At 40.7% G+C, this 13,077-nt stretch overlaps 1 protein-coding gene across 1 annotated transcript; it reads left to right on the forward strand.

Moving 5' to 3' along the window:
• The first annotated feature begins 5,205 nt into the window (after positions 1-5,205).
• aup1 (AUP1 lipid droplet regulating VLDL assembly factor) lies at positions 5,206-13,077 on the forward strand. The gene is made up of 12 exons (XM_076103361.1): positions 5,206-5,508; positions 6,797-6,934; positions 7,474-7,624; positions 8,275-8,462; positions 9,239-9,311; positions 9,895-9,968; positions 10,335-10,401; positions 10,624-10,726; positions 10,841-10,978; positions 11,086-11,225; positions 11,474-11,562; positions 12,707-13,077. Exons 1-12 carry the CDS (start codon positions 5,468-5,470, stop codon positions 12,750-12,752), a joined length of 1,248 nt encoding a protein of 415 aa, XP_075959476.1. The 5' UTR covers positions 5,206-5,467; the 3' UTR covers positions 12,753-13,077.

Here is a 13,077-nt window from a genome sequence, read left to right on the forward strand (position 1 = left end):
TACAATATGTACACATTTGACATCCTCTTGTCCCGGAACCCTCACATCGGAACAGGAAAAACTCCCCCAAAAAAAACCTTTAACGGGGTAAAAAAAGGAAGAGACCTCTCAGATCCCTCTCCCATGATGGACAGAAAGAAGTGCAATAGATGCCATGTGTAGAACAGCATAACATAATTACAACACATTCAATGTAATTACAACACATTCACTATCAGATAATCAGCTCGGTAGACAGAGTGTTTAAAGGCAGACAGCTAAAGGAAAAGCCTACATTCGGCAAATTCAAAAGTAATGTCGCAAAGCCACACAGCTCTCAGAGTACAAGTCCAAAGAGCTCCCAGTGTTACAGATGTGGTGGTATGCCCCACCCTGAACACGAGTGCCCTGCTAAGGATGCAGAGTGCCGTTCCTGTGGGAATAAAAGGTCACTACCAGCGTGTGTGCCTTGCTGGTAAAGCGGTGCTTGGTCTTGAGGAAGAGGAGGAGAGTTTCTTTCTCGGCTCTGTGACATCTGATGCTGATCCATGGACTGTTGATATAGATGTTATGGACAAAACTTTCACTTTCAAACTTGACACCGGAGCGGATGTCACTGTTGTGTCACAGTCTGTTTGTAAGAGCATTTTTTCCAATGCACAGCAGCCTGTGCTCCAGAAGGCAGAGAAGCCTTTACTTGGTCGGATTCCTAGATGTGTTGGGGTTCACTAGACTGCTGCTGAGGATAGGAGCCAAGCAAACCATGGCAAAGGTTTATGTGGTCAAAAACTTGAGCATGCCATTGCTCAGGTTGCCAGCCATAGTGGCCCTTACTCATTCGTGTTGACAGCATAGACTTGGCGACCCTAAAGTCAAGCTACCACAAGCAGTGGCCTAGGGAGGTACAACGTTATGAGATAGAAAGTCGAAATTATGAGACAGAAAGTCAAAGTTATGAGATTATGAGACAGAAAGTTATGAGATTCAAAGTTATGAGATTCAAAGTTAAAGATAGATAGAAAGTCTCGAACATGAAGGATAACAGAATCTATAACTGTAGGATGGTCTTAAAATGCTAAACATTAGCCTTGCAGTTCTCTCCTGAACGCAGTCACTTGAAAAGAAGGATTTCACATCCTGCTTCGCTCTTCACGTCCCGCTAGCTTTCTCTGGAGTACAGTGCCTTCTAGTGGCTTTAGTGGCAACATCATCATTCTTCTGTAATGTGACACTGTGGGACATCCACTAAATGGAGGTCTGAATCATTTCATTCTTTTTTTGGGGACAAAACTATTTCAAATGTAAAACATTCGGTGTCCTAATTATACTTTTGTTAATATAGCAGGGCATGTTTAGATTATATAATGTGGCACTGGTGCTTTATTACTCAAACTATAACAAATGCTTTGCCTGTTTACATTAATTTGTATATTGAATATGGGTTTGTTTTCTGTGTTTCTTTTCTATTTAAAGGTTTTTTACCTAAACTAAACTACATGACGCTACACTAAGTGGCTTAGTGAACAAACTATTATGCTGAACCTACCAAAATAAAAGGAGGAAAAAGAAAAGTTGTTTGGTCATTGAGTGAAATCTAGTTAGAAATCTTTCGGGTAGACTCATCGGTCCTTCTCAAGTGGGGAAAGTGCACATGTTAACAACATAACTTGACACTGAGACAGAGACTGACTTTGCTAAAATAGTAAATAACTGAAGGAAACTACCTGACTGAGATGTCACATAGTGATACACATCTTAGTGTTGATGTTGAAGTTTGGGTGGGGCGTTCTTCCTCTTGATGCAAGGCAAGGTAAGGGAAGGCAAGGCAAGGTTTATTTGTATAGCACATTTCAACAACAAGGCAATTCAAAGTGCTTCACAGAAAAACATTAAAAGCATCAAAACATAAAGCAAAGCCTTACTGCCCGAAGCAGTAGGCTTTGTCAGTTGTTGACTCAGTTGTTGACTCCATACAGACGTTAATACAACTGTTGGCGACTTCAATATATATGGGACTAAATCATAGCACAAGTTAGTCATTATTGTGATGTTCTGGACCTTTGTGTGAGGAAATTCTCTCTATATGGATCTCTGTGAATTTTAATTGAATACCCCTGCATTAGAGAGAACGTAGCTACAGGCTCCGCTCATGCGCAGCTCAGAAAAAAAACTAGCTCTGGCCTGAGCATGACGCTAACGTTGGTCCTCTCTCTATTAATCCACAACTACTGCAAAACTTGTTTTTCGGTCCTTAACCTGGTTTATGATTGAATGTAAATGCAGTAGTAAATGTTCTGTAATGTTTTAACATGATTTGGAGATGTGGGAAATGTAGTTGGCTGTATTTTGTAGCTAATTGTTCCGACGAACATGGTAACGCTACCTAGCTAACGTTACTTCTGTCCGTGAACTTCAGTGTTACACCGTAGTTTTGTAAGTGATAAGTGTAAGTAACTAACATACGCCTTCTGTACCATAATACAATGTGTTTTAAGTTTGAGTATTAGCCAGCCAGCAGTAAGTAAAGGGTTTGGAAAGATACTATATTCAAGCTAATTTAACATAAGTGTGTGAGAGCAGACAACACGTAAGAATGTAAAGATGCTACTGTTGAATAAATGTTAGCAGGACTGTATAGTGAATATGTGAGGCACTGTAAGTATTACAAGTAAAATACATATTTATGTTGTTATGTTACGATATTTGAGTAAATATACCACTAAATTATTTCACCGTTTGTTGAACATCTCACTGAACTGCACTAGATGTGTCCTATAGTGTAGCATAAAACATTTAACAAAATATTAAATAATATAAAAATCGTGTGATGCACACAAAATGTATGGTCACATTTTGTTTATTTAATTAATATTTGATACAACGAATTTCTGTGATTTTGGTAATCATAAATATAACTTCCTCAGAAGTGTATTTCTACATATGCCCAGTAAGTGGCAGTGCAGCGCTGTGTGTGACTTGTATGTGCGCGTGCAGCGTCTTCTCATTGCTCGAGAAGACGTTAAATGAGCTGAGGTCTGTCAAATAGTATGAGTATAAACAGCATTGGTTCAGAAAAATACTGGATACATTCTACACGATATACCTTTCATTGTCAGTCACATCAAAACCGGTGACTCATTAAAGACTGGGGTATATACTGTATATATACAGTGGGTACGGAAAGTATTCAGACCCCTTTAAATTTTTCACTCTTTGTTTCATTGCAGCCATTTGCTAAAATCAAAAAAGTTCATTTTATATATTGAAATACCACATGGTCATAAGTATTCAGACCCTTTGCTGTGACACTCATATTTAACTCACATGCTGTCCATTTCTTCTGATCCTCCTTGAGATGGTTCTACTCCTTCATTGGAGTCCAGCTGTGTTTAATTCAACTGATTGGACTTGATTAGGAAAGGCACACACCTGTCTATATAAGACCTTACAGCTCACAGTGCATGTCAGAGCAAATGAGAATCATGAGGTCGAAGGAACTGCCCAAGGAGCTCAGAGACAGAATTGTGGCAAGGCACAGATCTGGCCAAGGTTACAAAAGAATTTCTGCAGCACTCAAGGTTCCTAAGAGCACAGTGGCCTCCATAATCCTTAAATGGAAGAAGTTTGGGACGACCAGAACTCTTCCTAGACCTGGCCGTCCAGCCAAACTGAGCAATCGTGGAAGAAGAGCCTTGGTGAGAGAGGTAAAGAAGAACCCAAAGATCACTGTGGCTGAGCTCCAGAGATGCAGTAGGGAGATGGAAGAAAGTTCCACAAAGTCAACTATCACTGCAGCCCTCCACCAGTCGGGGCTTTATGGCAGAGTGGCCCGACGGAAGCCTCTCCTCAGTGCAAGACATATGAAAGCCCGCATAGAGTTTGCCAAAAAACACATGAAGGACTCCCAGACTATGAGAAATAAGATTCTCTGGTCTGATGAGACCAAGATTGAACTTTTTGGCGTTAATTCTAAGCGGTATGTGTGGAGAAAACCAGGCACTGCTCATCACCTGCCCAATACAATCCCAACAGTGAAACATGGTGGTGGCAGCATCATGCTATGGGGGTGTTTTTCAGCTGCAGGGACAGGACGACTGGTTGCAATTGAAGGAAAGATGAATGTACAGAGATATCCTGGAAGAAAACCTCTTCCAGAGTGCTCTGGACCTCAGACTGGGCCGAAGGTTCACCTTCCAACAAGACAATGACCCTAAGCACACAGCTAAAATAACAAAGGAGTGGCTTCGGAACAACTCTGTGACCATTCTTGACTGGCCCAGCCAGAGCCCTGACCTAAACCCAATTGAGCATCTCTGGAGAGACCTGAAAATGGCTGTCCACCAACGTTCACCATCCAACCTGACGGGAGAGGATCTGCAAGGAAGAATGGCAGAGGATCCCCAAATCCAGGTGTGAAAAACTTGTTGCATCATTCCCAAGAAGACTCATGGCTGTACTAGCTCAAAAGGGTGCTTCTACTCAATACTGAGCAAAGGGTCTGAATACTTATGACCATGTGATATTTCAGTTTTTCTTTTTTAATAAATTTGCAGAAATTTCTACATTTCTGTTTTTTTCTGTCAAGATGGGGTGCTGAGTGTACATTAATGAGAAATAAAATGAACTTTCTTGATTTTAGCAAATGGCTGCAATGAAACAAAGAGAAAAATTTAAAGGGGTCTGAATACTTTCCGTACCCACTGTATATGGGATGGGAATGAGATCAAGTAAAGTAGAAGATACTGTAAAGTGTTGCTCTAGTATTGGGGAAGATTAAATTTTAATTAATTTTACTTTTGTAATTTAGAATATCGCTTGACGAATTTAAAATACTTAATATTATTCTTGAATAGCATATACATCTAAAAATATGGTTACATCAAATTTTCCTCTAAACTTAATGCCTGTAATTACAGCCATTGACCAGTAATACTCAAATACAGCCACTAGAGGGAGACAAAGTACTGTCAATTTTCGACGCTTTTCCTGAAAGTGGAATTAAATATTGGGAGGAAATGACCCAACGGAGCAACACATTTAAACTAGGCTGGCTTTGAGGGTCTGCTGTTTTTTTCACAGCTATAGATTATATGATAGCATAAGAATAACGTAAATGTTACGAGTATTCATTTGCATTTCTGTACCAAATTCAGCTAAACTTTTAAGTCGGGTCACATTTATGGACATAGCACTTTTATTCTGGAGGATTCTGTCCGGAAGTGTTGTTGTTGCTGCTGGCTCACAGGGGCTAGCGCTGCTAGCACCGCGGGCACAAGCACCTTTGGACAATTGCTAAGCTAACATTTTAAACTTGCTGAAACCATTTGGCGTTACGTTAAAGTCAGGTTCACGTGGGAACAATCATCGTTAGTTGTCACTTTATACCCATGCGACAAAGTTGTTGTCGTGAACGGTATGACTAATTTATATTTAGGGATCAGGTTGTATTCTTAGCAGTAGCCTCTGAGCAAAGGTCTGACTGGCAGACATGGAGAATCGGGGGATTGAAGACATGTTTGACTTTCGTCGGTAAGTCGGCTAACGGCAGCTAGCTAATGCTGTCGTTAACTTTGAGCTAACGCTAATTAGCAACATTTGTTATCCTGTTTGTTCATGATATGTTACAGTAAAATGCTATCGATGACGTGTACCGTGTGCTAGCTATCACTGTAGGCTTCCAAACGAAGGGATACCAAACCTTTTATAAACATGCAGCTAACGTTAGCTGGCTAACCTAGCTGTTCGGTGGTGACGTTACAATTGATAGCTATTGTTTGTTATGCTACATTGTGCAACGCTAATTTCAGTGTACACCTCTCACTGCCATCAGTTGTAGCATTACATGCGCTAACTAGCTACGTTAGCTCGATTATCCCTACGTGGTCGTTGATCTTAACATCTGAACATTAACGTAACGTTGCTCTCTTCGGATAACTGACAGTGAAGTTTCGTAAAAGACACAACTTCTTATAAGCGGACACATTGCCACAGCTAGTATTGTACTATTAACGTGTTCACTCCACATACACAGAAGTGGAGTGAACACATTTGCCATTAACGTCCTCTCGGATATGAAAGTTAAAATAAACGGGCCATATTTAACATTAAGCAGGTGGGACAGAAGGCCTGAAAATGCAGCAGCGCCGATTTTGGTGTCGGATTTCAGGCCAGAGTAGGACCATGTTAATGTCGGGCATGATCTCAGATGTTCTCCGGCACTCAACAATCACGTAACGTTTGACACGTGTAATAAGCTCGTGGAGAATGAAACTCTCGGACTTTGGTTTAATGCGGAACAGAAACTCACATGAATGCAACAGTGAAGCAGCCAGGCGATGCTTATTATTCAGCAGTGAATATTTAACAAACTATTAAAGAGAGAAATGCTCAAAATTAAAATTACCCGTTAAACTGCACTTGTTAGAGTAGTAATGGTAGTTTACCCGCAGACTTGTGTCAGTGGAAACAGATGTTTAACTGCCCTGCAGTTTCTCAACAGCACTATATTCAACACATAGGGGCAAAACTAGTTTCTGTTATTGTGTGATACTATAGTGATATTTTGAAGTTAACCTTGGTGTGGGTGTTTATAATGGTTTAGTGCTAGTACATAAAGCACTGAAATAAATCCACACACAAATCCACACTTTTTTGTGTGTTTGCTTCCTATTAAAGTTTGTTCATTCTTTACGTTCCTGTCAGTGAGATTCAGATGGCCTGTCAAGATCTCACCAGCAGTTACGTTTCACCCTTTTCAGATGTCATCCACTGCGTTTAAACACGTTTTTATGAAACGGATGTTGTTTTCTATGTGCAGGGTTCCCAAAGATGCAGTCCTTCTCCTGCTGTTGCTGATTTACTCTCCAGTTGGCATCTGTTTGATGTTGATACGGATCTTTCTCGGTGTTCACGTGTTCTTGGTCAGCTGTGCACTTCCAGAGAGTTTTGTTAGAAGGCAAGTATTTTAAAGTATAACATTTTCTCAGGACACATTTTACTCTCTACTTGTAGCTGTTGTAGTAAACAAGTGTGTCATTGATAATACGCATATTCTAAGTAATATAAAATTGTGTAATAATAATTGAGGTACAAGTCGTAGAAATGTAAAGGAAAAACAGGGACGGTTAATGCTGTGAACATGTTCTATATATTGCATACTGTGCAGTTCATTAAGAATAATTGCAGCATGGCTGCCTCTCACAGCTATGAGTAATGACTGCATTAAACACAGCCACCCCATAAAATACCAGTAGGGCTAGTGGCTGCTCAATACATTTGATATGGTACGTGTCTGTTACACAATAACCTCTTCTGAATGAGTTATTTCGATGTTTAATTCAAGTTGATGACTGTAGAATTGAAGAATCGTTACATATAAGTAAACAACACGTGTAAATGATCTGGATGTTGCCGTAGGAGCAGTGATGAACCTTGCATGTTTGTTTTTTTTGTGAATGTAAGATTACATCCACCTTCGTTCTGCCGTTCTCTTAGATTTATTGTCCGGGTTATGTGCTCAGTCCTGGGGATGCATGTGAGACAGAACAACCCTCGCTCCAGAGACAGGAACACCAAGCTGTACATATGCAACCACGTGACGGAGTTCGACCACAACATCATCAACCTTCTGACCCCCTGCCATACTGTGAGTGTTTGACTTTTAAATGTGCAAAACCGCGTTACGGAGGATGCTTAAAACATTTTAGCCAACTTGTTCGTAAGAATGCGACATGTCTCCTGTACCACTTTGTTTCAACGCGTATGCTGAAAGCTGCAGTGTTTACATCAAAGCTGTACATCACACTGGTGGTAGTCTTAGATTAGCCCTATGAAGTGACTGTGCTAATGTCTGTAGTTTCTTTGTGCTTCTATTTGTGTTAATAACTGGTGCAGCTACAAACTTTATTGTTTTTCTGTTAAATCCACCGTACATTTGTTTGCAGCATATATTGGATATTATAATGTATACAAACATGGGACTGCGGCATCCTTCAAATTCTAACAGTTGTGAACGGTACAAACTTCTTTAGATCATCTACATGTCAGTGTTACATTTGAAGCACTGTGAAAGTCCATGATGTTGTGTATGTGAACTTCAATGGCTGCAGATGAAACCGAGGAGACAGTGTTCCCACTGGTCCGTGAAGCATATTAAAGTCTTACACGCATAGTGACCCGGCCATCTTTCTATCTCATCGTTGACTTTTCTTTTGTTCAACCAGTGCAAAGAATGGTATTTCCCTGTTAAACACAGTAATTGCAGTGTAAGGTGAGCTTGCTCTTTCTGCTCCTTAGCCCCAGTTGGAGGGCTCCACCGGCTTTGTGTGTTGGGCCAGAGGCTTCATGGAAATCCATTCAGCGTCTGGCCAAGAAGCAATCGGAGAGTCTCTTCAGAGGTACTGCTCCACTGAAGACACCCCTCCTTTGCTTCTGTTCCCTGAAGAGGACACCACAAACGGCCGTGCCGGCCTGCTGAAGTTCAGGTTCGAGCTAACATTTCTGTTGCAGGATCCATCTACTCAGTGTTTGATTCATGTCACCAAGGAAGACACGTTAAATATTCGTGAGTGGGAAATGGTTGATGCAATGCTAATAGAGAAAATGTAACATTTTCCCAACAAACTCTACTTAAGCTCTCTTGTTTGTGGTTGTTTGTAGTTGTCCTACAGCACAACAGTGAAGCAGTAACTGGGATCTATCAGTATTTGCAAATGGAGACGGTGTTTTGGCCTCATACTCATGACTTTGGATGTAGAAAGTGATTTCAACTATCATTCCTCTTCCGTGGCACTTAGAGATGGAGATGAATTACTTTGGCGGTTGTTTCCTTTCACACATTTCCCTCGAGAGTTCGATGGGCAGATCAGTGTAAAGAAGTAAAAACAGCTGCAGAATCGGTTAATTTCTGTCTTTCATTTGAGCAGCTCAGAATCAAGCGTACTATATCTTCAGAGATGCACTGAAACCCAATACAACTGGGAGGAGCACTTCATAATAGTATTAAAAACCATATTGTAATGCTTTTGTTTGCAGAGTTATGAATTTCAGTTTACTTAAAGTTTTCTCTACAAACTTAAATGACTAAATCTGATTCAAATCCTTTGTGCCAAGTACAAGACACACCAACCGTTAACTGTCTGTTTCCCCTCATGATTATCAATGTGACTTTATTCATATTTTCAAATGAAAGAAATTCTGCTCATGTTCACAGCATTCAGCCTCGCCAACTAACATACTAAATACATGTTTTTCCTCTCAGTTCCTGGCCTTTCTCACTGACTGATTCCATTCAACCTGTGGCCTTACGGGTGACCAGACCATTGATTGCTTTGGTAATGTCCTATGAACTTGCATTTTCAACATAGAGTTTAGGGATAAGATACCAGAATGAGAGGGATGCCTTTAACAACAATGTTTTTTTGTGTAGTTACAGCATTCTGTGTTTGAATCTTGAATGCCGTCTAGAATATCTGAGTGTAAGAGATGTCTTAATGTGGGTGGTAATGACGTATAAACCATGTTAACATGCCTGAAACATTACAGAGGAAGGAAGGAAATCAATGGGGTAAAATAATGCATTTATATACACCAATCCCAGCTGTGGAAAATCATTGCAGAATGAGTGCACTTTTCTGGAAGTAACAGCGAGCTGATTAGTGTAGGCTGCTTAAATCTAATCCAGCCATCTCGGTACCGAGAACATTTTAGCGTGTGTTGCTGTGTGCAGCCGTGGCAACAGTTGGGCTTTAACAATCGGTGAAGATCATTTGCAATAGTTGCAGGATTGTTTGGGTCACCGGGACTTTTACCATGTTCTCCCGGTGACTGTGCGTGCATCGTTTAAACGTAGGGCATGTCGTACTACGCTGTAATATACCGGTGTGATTGATCGGGCTGTATTTTGTCTGTCCACAGAGCACACCGGAGTCAAGCTGGCTGATGGAGCTCTTATGGACATTTTTTGTTCCATGTACAGTGTATCATGTAAGGTACTAAATAATTTGTATCAATTTTTCTATCAGCAATTGCTTTTTCAAAGTGGGATCCTGATATTGTGCAGCTGAATGATCATTGATAATCCAATGTAATTGTTTAGTGCTCGGAGTTCCGAATTCAGTTTTTAAATAGATTTTTAACATTTCTGTCGACATACTTGTTTTTTTACTTCTCATGTAGCTTTCTATGCCTCTGCGACAGCTCTTCAAATTTGACACAAATGTTCACTTGGACTCAAAGATAAACTGATTTAAAATGTGGTGGTCAAAGGTCACTGTGACCTCACAAAACATTTTGGACAGACATGGATGCAAAGGCAGTTACTCTAGTTTGTCTTTTCATTTCCATTTCCATCCCAGTTGGCTCCCACCAGTATCCAGACAAGATGGCGAGTCCATGCAGGAGTTCGCCAACAAAGTCCAGGAGGTAAAAGCACTGTTTGCCAGTCGAGTGGTTTCTTAAATGGTTCGATTCGTAACAGCAAGAACAAATAAGTTGTACAATTTTAGGAAATGTATCCAATTTCCTGACACCAGCAAATAGTTCCCTAATAGCCCTGTAGGTTTTGTCTCACCAAATGCCTCTTTCTTGCCTTTGTGCTGCAGTTGTATGCTAAACGTGTGTCTTATGTGTGTCTTTTAATTTCAGCTATTGGCAGGTGAACTTGGCTTGGTCTCCACCAAGATCACTAAAGCTGATAAGGCCGAGCACATCAAACGTAAAAGGCACATCGTTCCACAAACATCCACAAGTAAGTCAATTACGTAAACGCACAAAACACCGGATTCTCTACACGTACGGATCCGGCTGGTTGTTTTGGAGTTTTTTGGGGTCTGGTGACAGCTGTTCTTTCCCTTTGCCCCAGGTGTCAGACCTGGCTCTATTGGCCTCGGTTTCATGGTCCAGAGTTTGGGCACCGATGACCACAGGATTGCTAAGATGGCCCAACAGGTGAAGGACGTGCTGCCTCATGTCCCGCTGAATGTCATCGCCAAGGACTTAGGTAGAGCCACTATTTCAGTGCAAGTCATTATCGTTAACAGATCCTTCAAAAACTTGAAGATGGTTTGAATTGCCAGGTCTTTATGGTTGTCTCTTGATTGTGTACAGCAAAAACCAATTGTGTTGACACCACCATAACAAATCTGCTGGAGAACAAGGAGGAAAGTCCAATGGAAGCAACCGGAACGTCGACCTTTGGGTCTTCTATGAACAGCTCCTATCCCTCTGGTCCGGCTCCCACCATAACGGTTCGACATCTCCACACGCTGCTAACTGAGCAATTTATCATTTAGGATCCGTTTTATTCATATGTAAACGTATGAAGTTCATATTCACTACAATAGTACTCGGGAAGTTGCATAGAAACAACTTAATACTGGATATTTTAGTTCAGCTACTTCATCTTGTGCAAGATTGATTGATTTGTCCTCGAATGAAATCCATCGAGCTCGTTGTTTCTTCTTCAGTGAAATAATAATTCCATTTTCATCCGCAGCCTGCTGCCAAATCTTTTGGGAGGTCACCAGTTGACAGACATTTGTCTCTCCAAGAGAGAAAAGAAGCGCTCTATAATTTTGCAAGAAGGTGAGGTTTTTCTGCCATTAGCAATGTTACGGCATTCCGTCATACAACAGATTATTGTATTATTTGCTAGAAGAGCATCATTTTTGTTACTATTGCAGCAGATATGGCAAACCAGCCAGCCTTACATGGTGGAATGAAATCTTACAATAATCCCTCAACTATTGTTTCAATCAAATATTTCTGGATTCACTGAAAGTACTTCATGTCCGCTCGGGTCACGTTAATAAGACACCTCAGAGAAAAGCCAAAGCTGCTTCATTATGCACAACGTCTTGCAGTTGTGCTGAACAGTTTTGCAATATTAATTTGCTTTGAATTCATTTCTAGGGTTATGTCTGTCGCTCAATTCTGAGCAGCGTTAAGGCTGCTGCAGACAGAAATCTTATGTAAAAATACTCGTGTCTTCACTAAATGAGACCCAACAGACTCTCTGAAACAGCAATGAAGCAGAAAATCATTGAAGGGGGTCAATCGTAGTGACAAACCCTCAGAGAGTCCTCATTTAGCTCTGCAGCTCTCCTCAGCTCCACAGAGCGTTTTGGCATCTTTCAGCTCGTTGTTTTGGTTTTTATGGCCCTCAACTTAACTGTTTAGGTTCTCTCTCCACCCTGAGAGAACAGTTTGGAAAAGTTAAGATCATTGAAATATATATTCCCAGTGGGCCTCAGTGTTGGTGCGTCATTGATACTCACAGTATTCACGTTCAAATATTGGACAAACTGTAACTCTAGGACAAACATAATTTGGATGTAGTTTATATTTAAGCTAAAAAAAAACGTCCTTTAAGATTTGGCTAAATTCTACCGTAGAGTTTGACCATAAGGCACGGCATTCATTTAAATTTGGTCCAGAAAGACCCCGACGGGACCACATTGATTAAAGCAGTTAGAAAAGTGGTGTGTGTGTGTGTGTGTGTGTGTGTGTGTGTGTGTGTGTGTGTGTGTGTGTGTGTGTGTGTGTGTGTGTGTGTGTGTGTGTGTGTGTGTGTGTGTGTGTGTGTGTGTGTGTGTGTGTGTGTGTGTGTGTGTGTGTGTGTGTGTGTGTGTGTGTGTGTGTGTGTGTGTGTGTTAAATTATTGACGGATTAAACAACTCTTACAAGGCGAAGTAAAAAGTGACTATATTATCTGTTTTTCCTCTTCTAGACGCTACATTGAAAAACACGGACTGGATGAAGAAGACAGTCACTGAACACACTTTGGGTCAAGCTATCACTGAAAACATCCGAGAGAAGCTCATTCTACCTGCACAGCTGTCTAATTTGAATGGTGATTTTCTATACCGTCAATTGGTTCTGTTGCAAAACAGATTTAGTTAATTGCAGATAATGGAGGGGAGTATTTAGAACATGTATATGTCGATGGAATGGTGATTGTGCATGTTTAATTCTTCATTCTGGCTGATACATCATTTTGATAACAATTTGTATTACGATCCACTGACTGTGAATCATCTATTTATTTTTATAATGTCCAGAGTCGTTGATGAAAATAAAGTTCAGCTTGGCCGTAACAAA

The sequence above is a fragment of the Anarhichas minor genome, unplaced genomic scaffold (genome assembly GCF_050575085.1).
Source record: "Anarhichas minor isolate MPS153535 unplaced genomic scaffold, ASM5057508v1 ptg000028l, whole genome shotgun sequence".
Taxonomy (NCBI): Eukaryota; Metazoa; Chordata; class Actinopteri; order Perciformes; family Anarhichadidae; genus Anarhichas; species Anarhichas minor.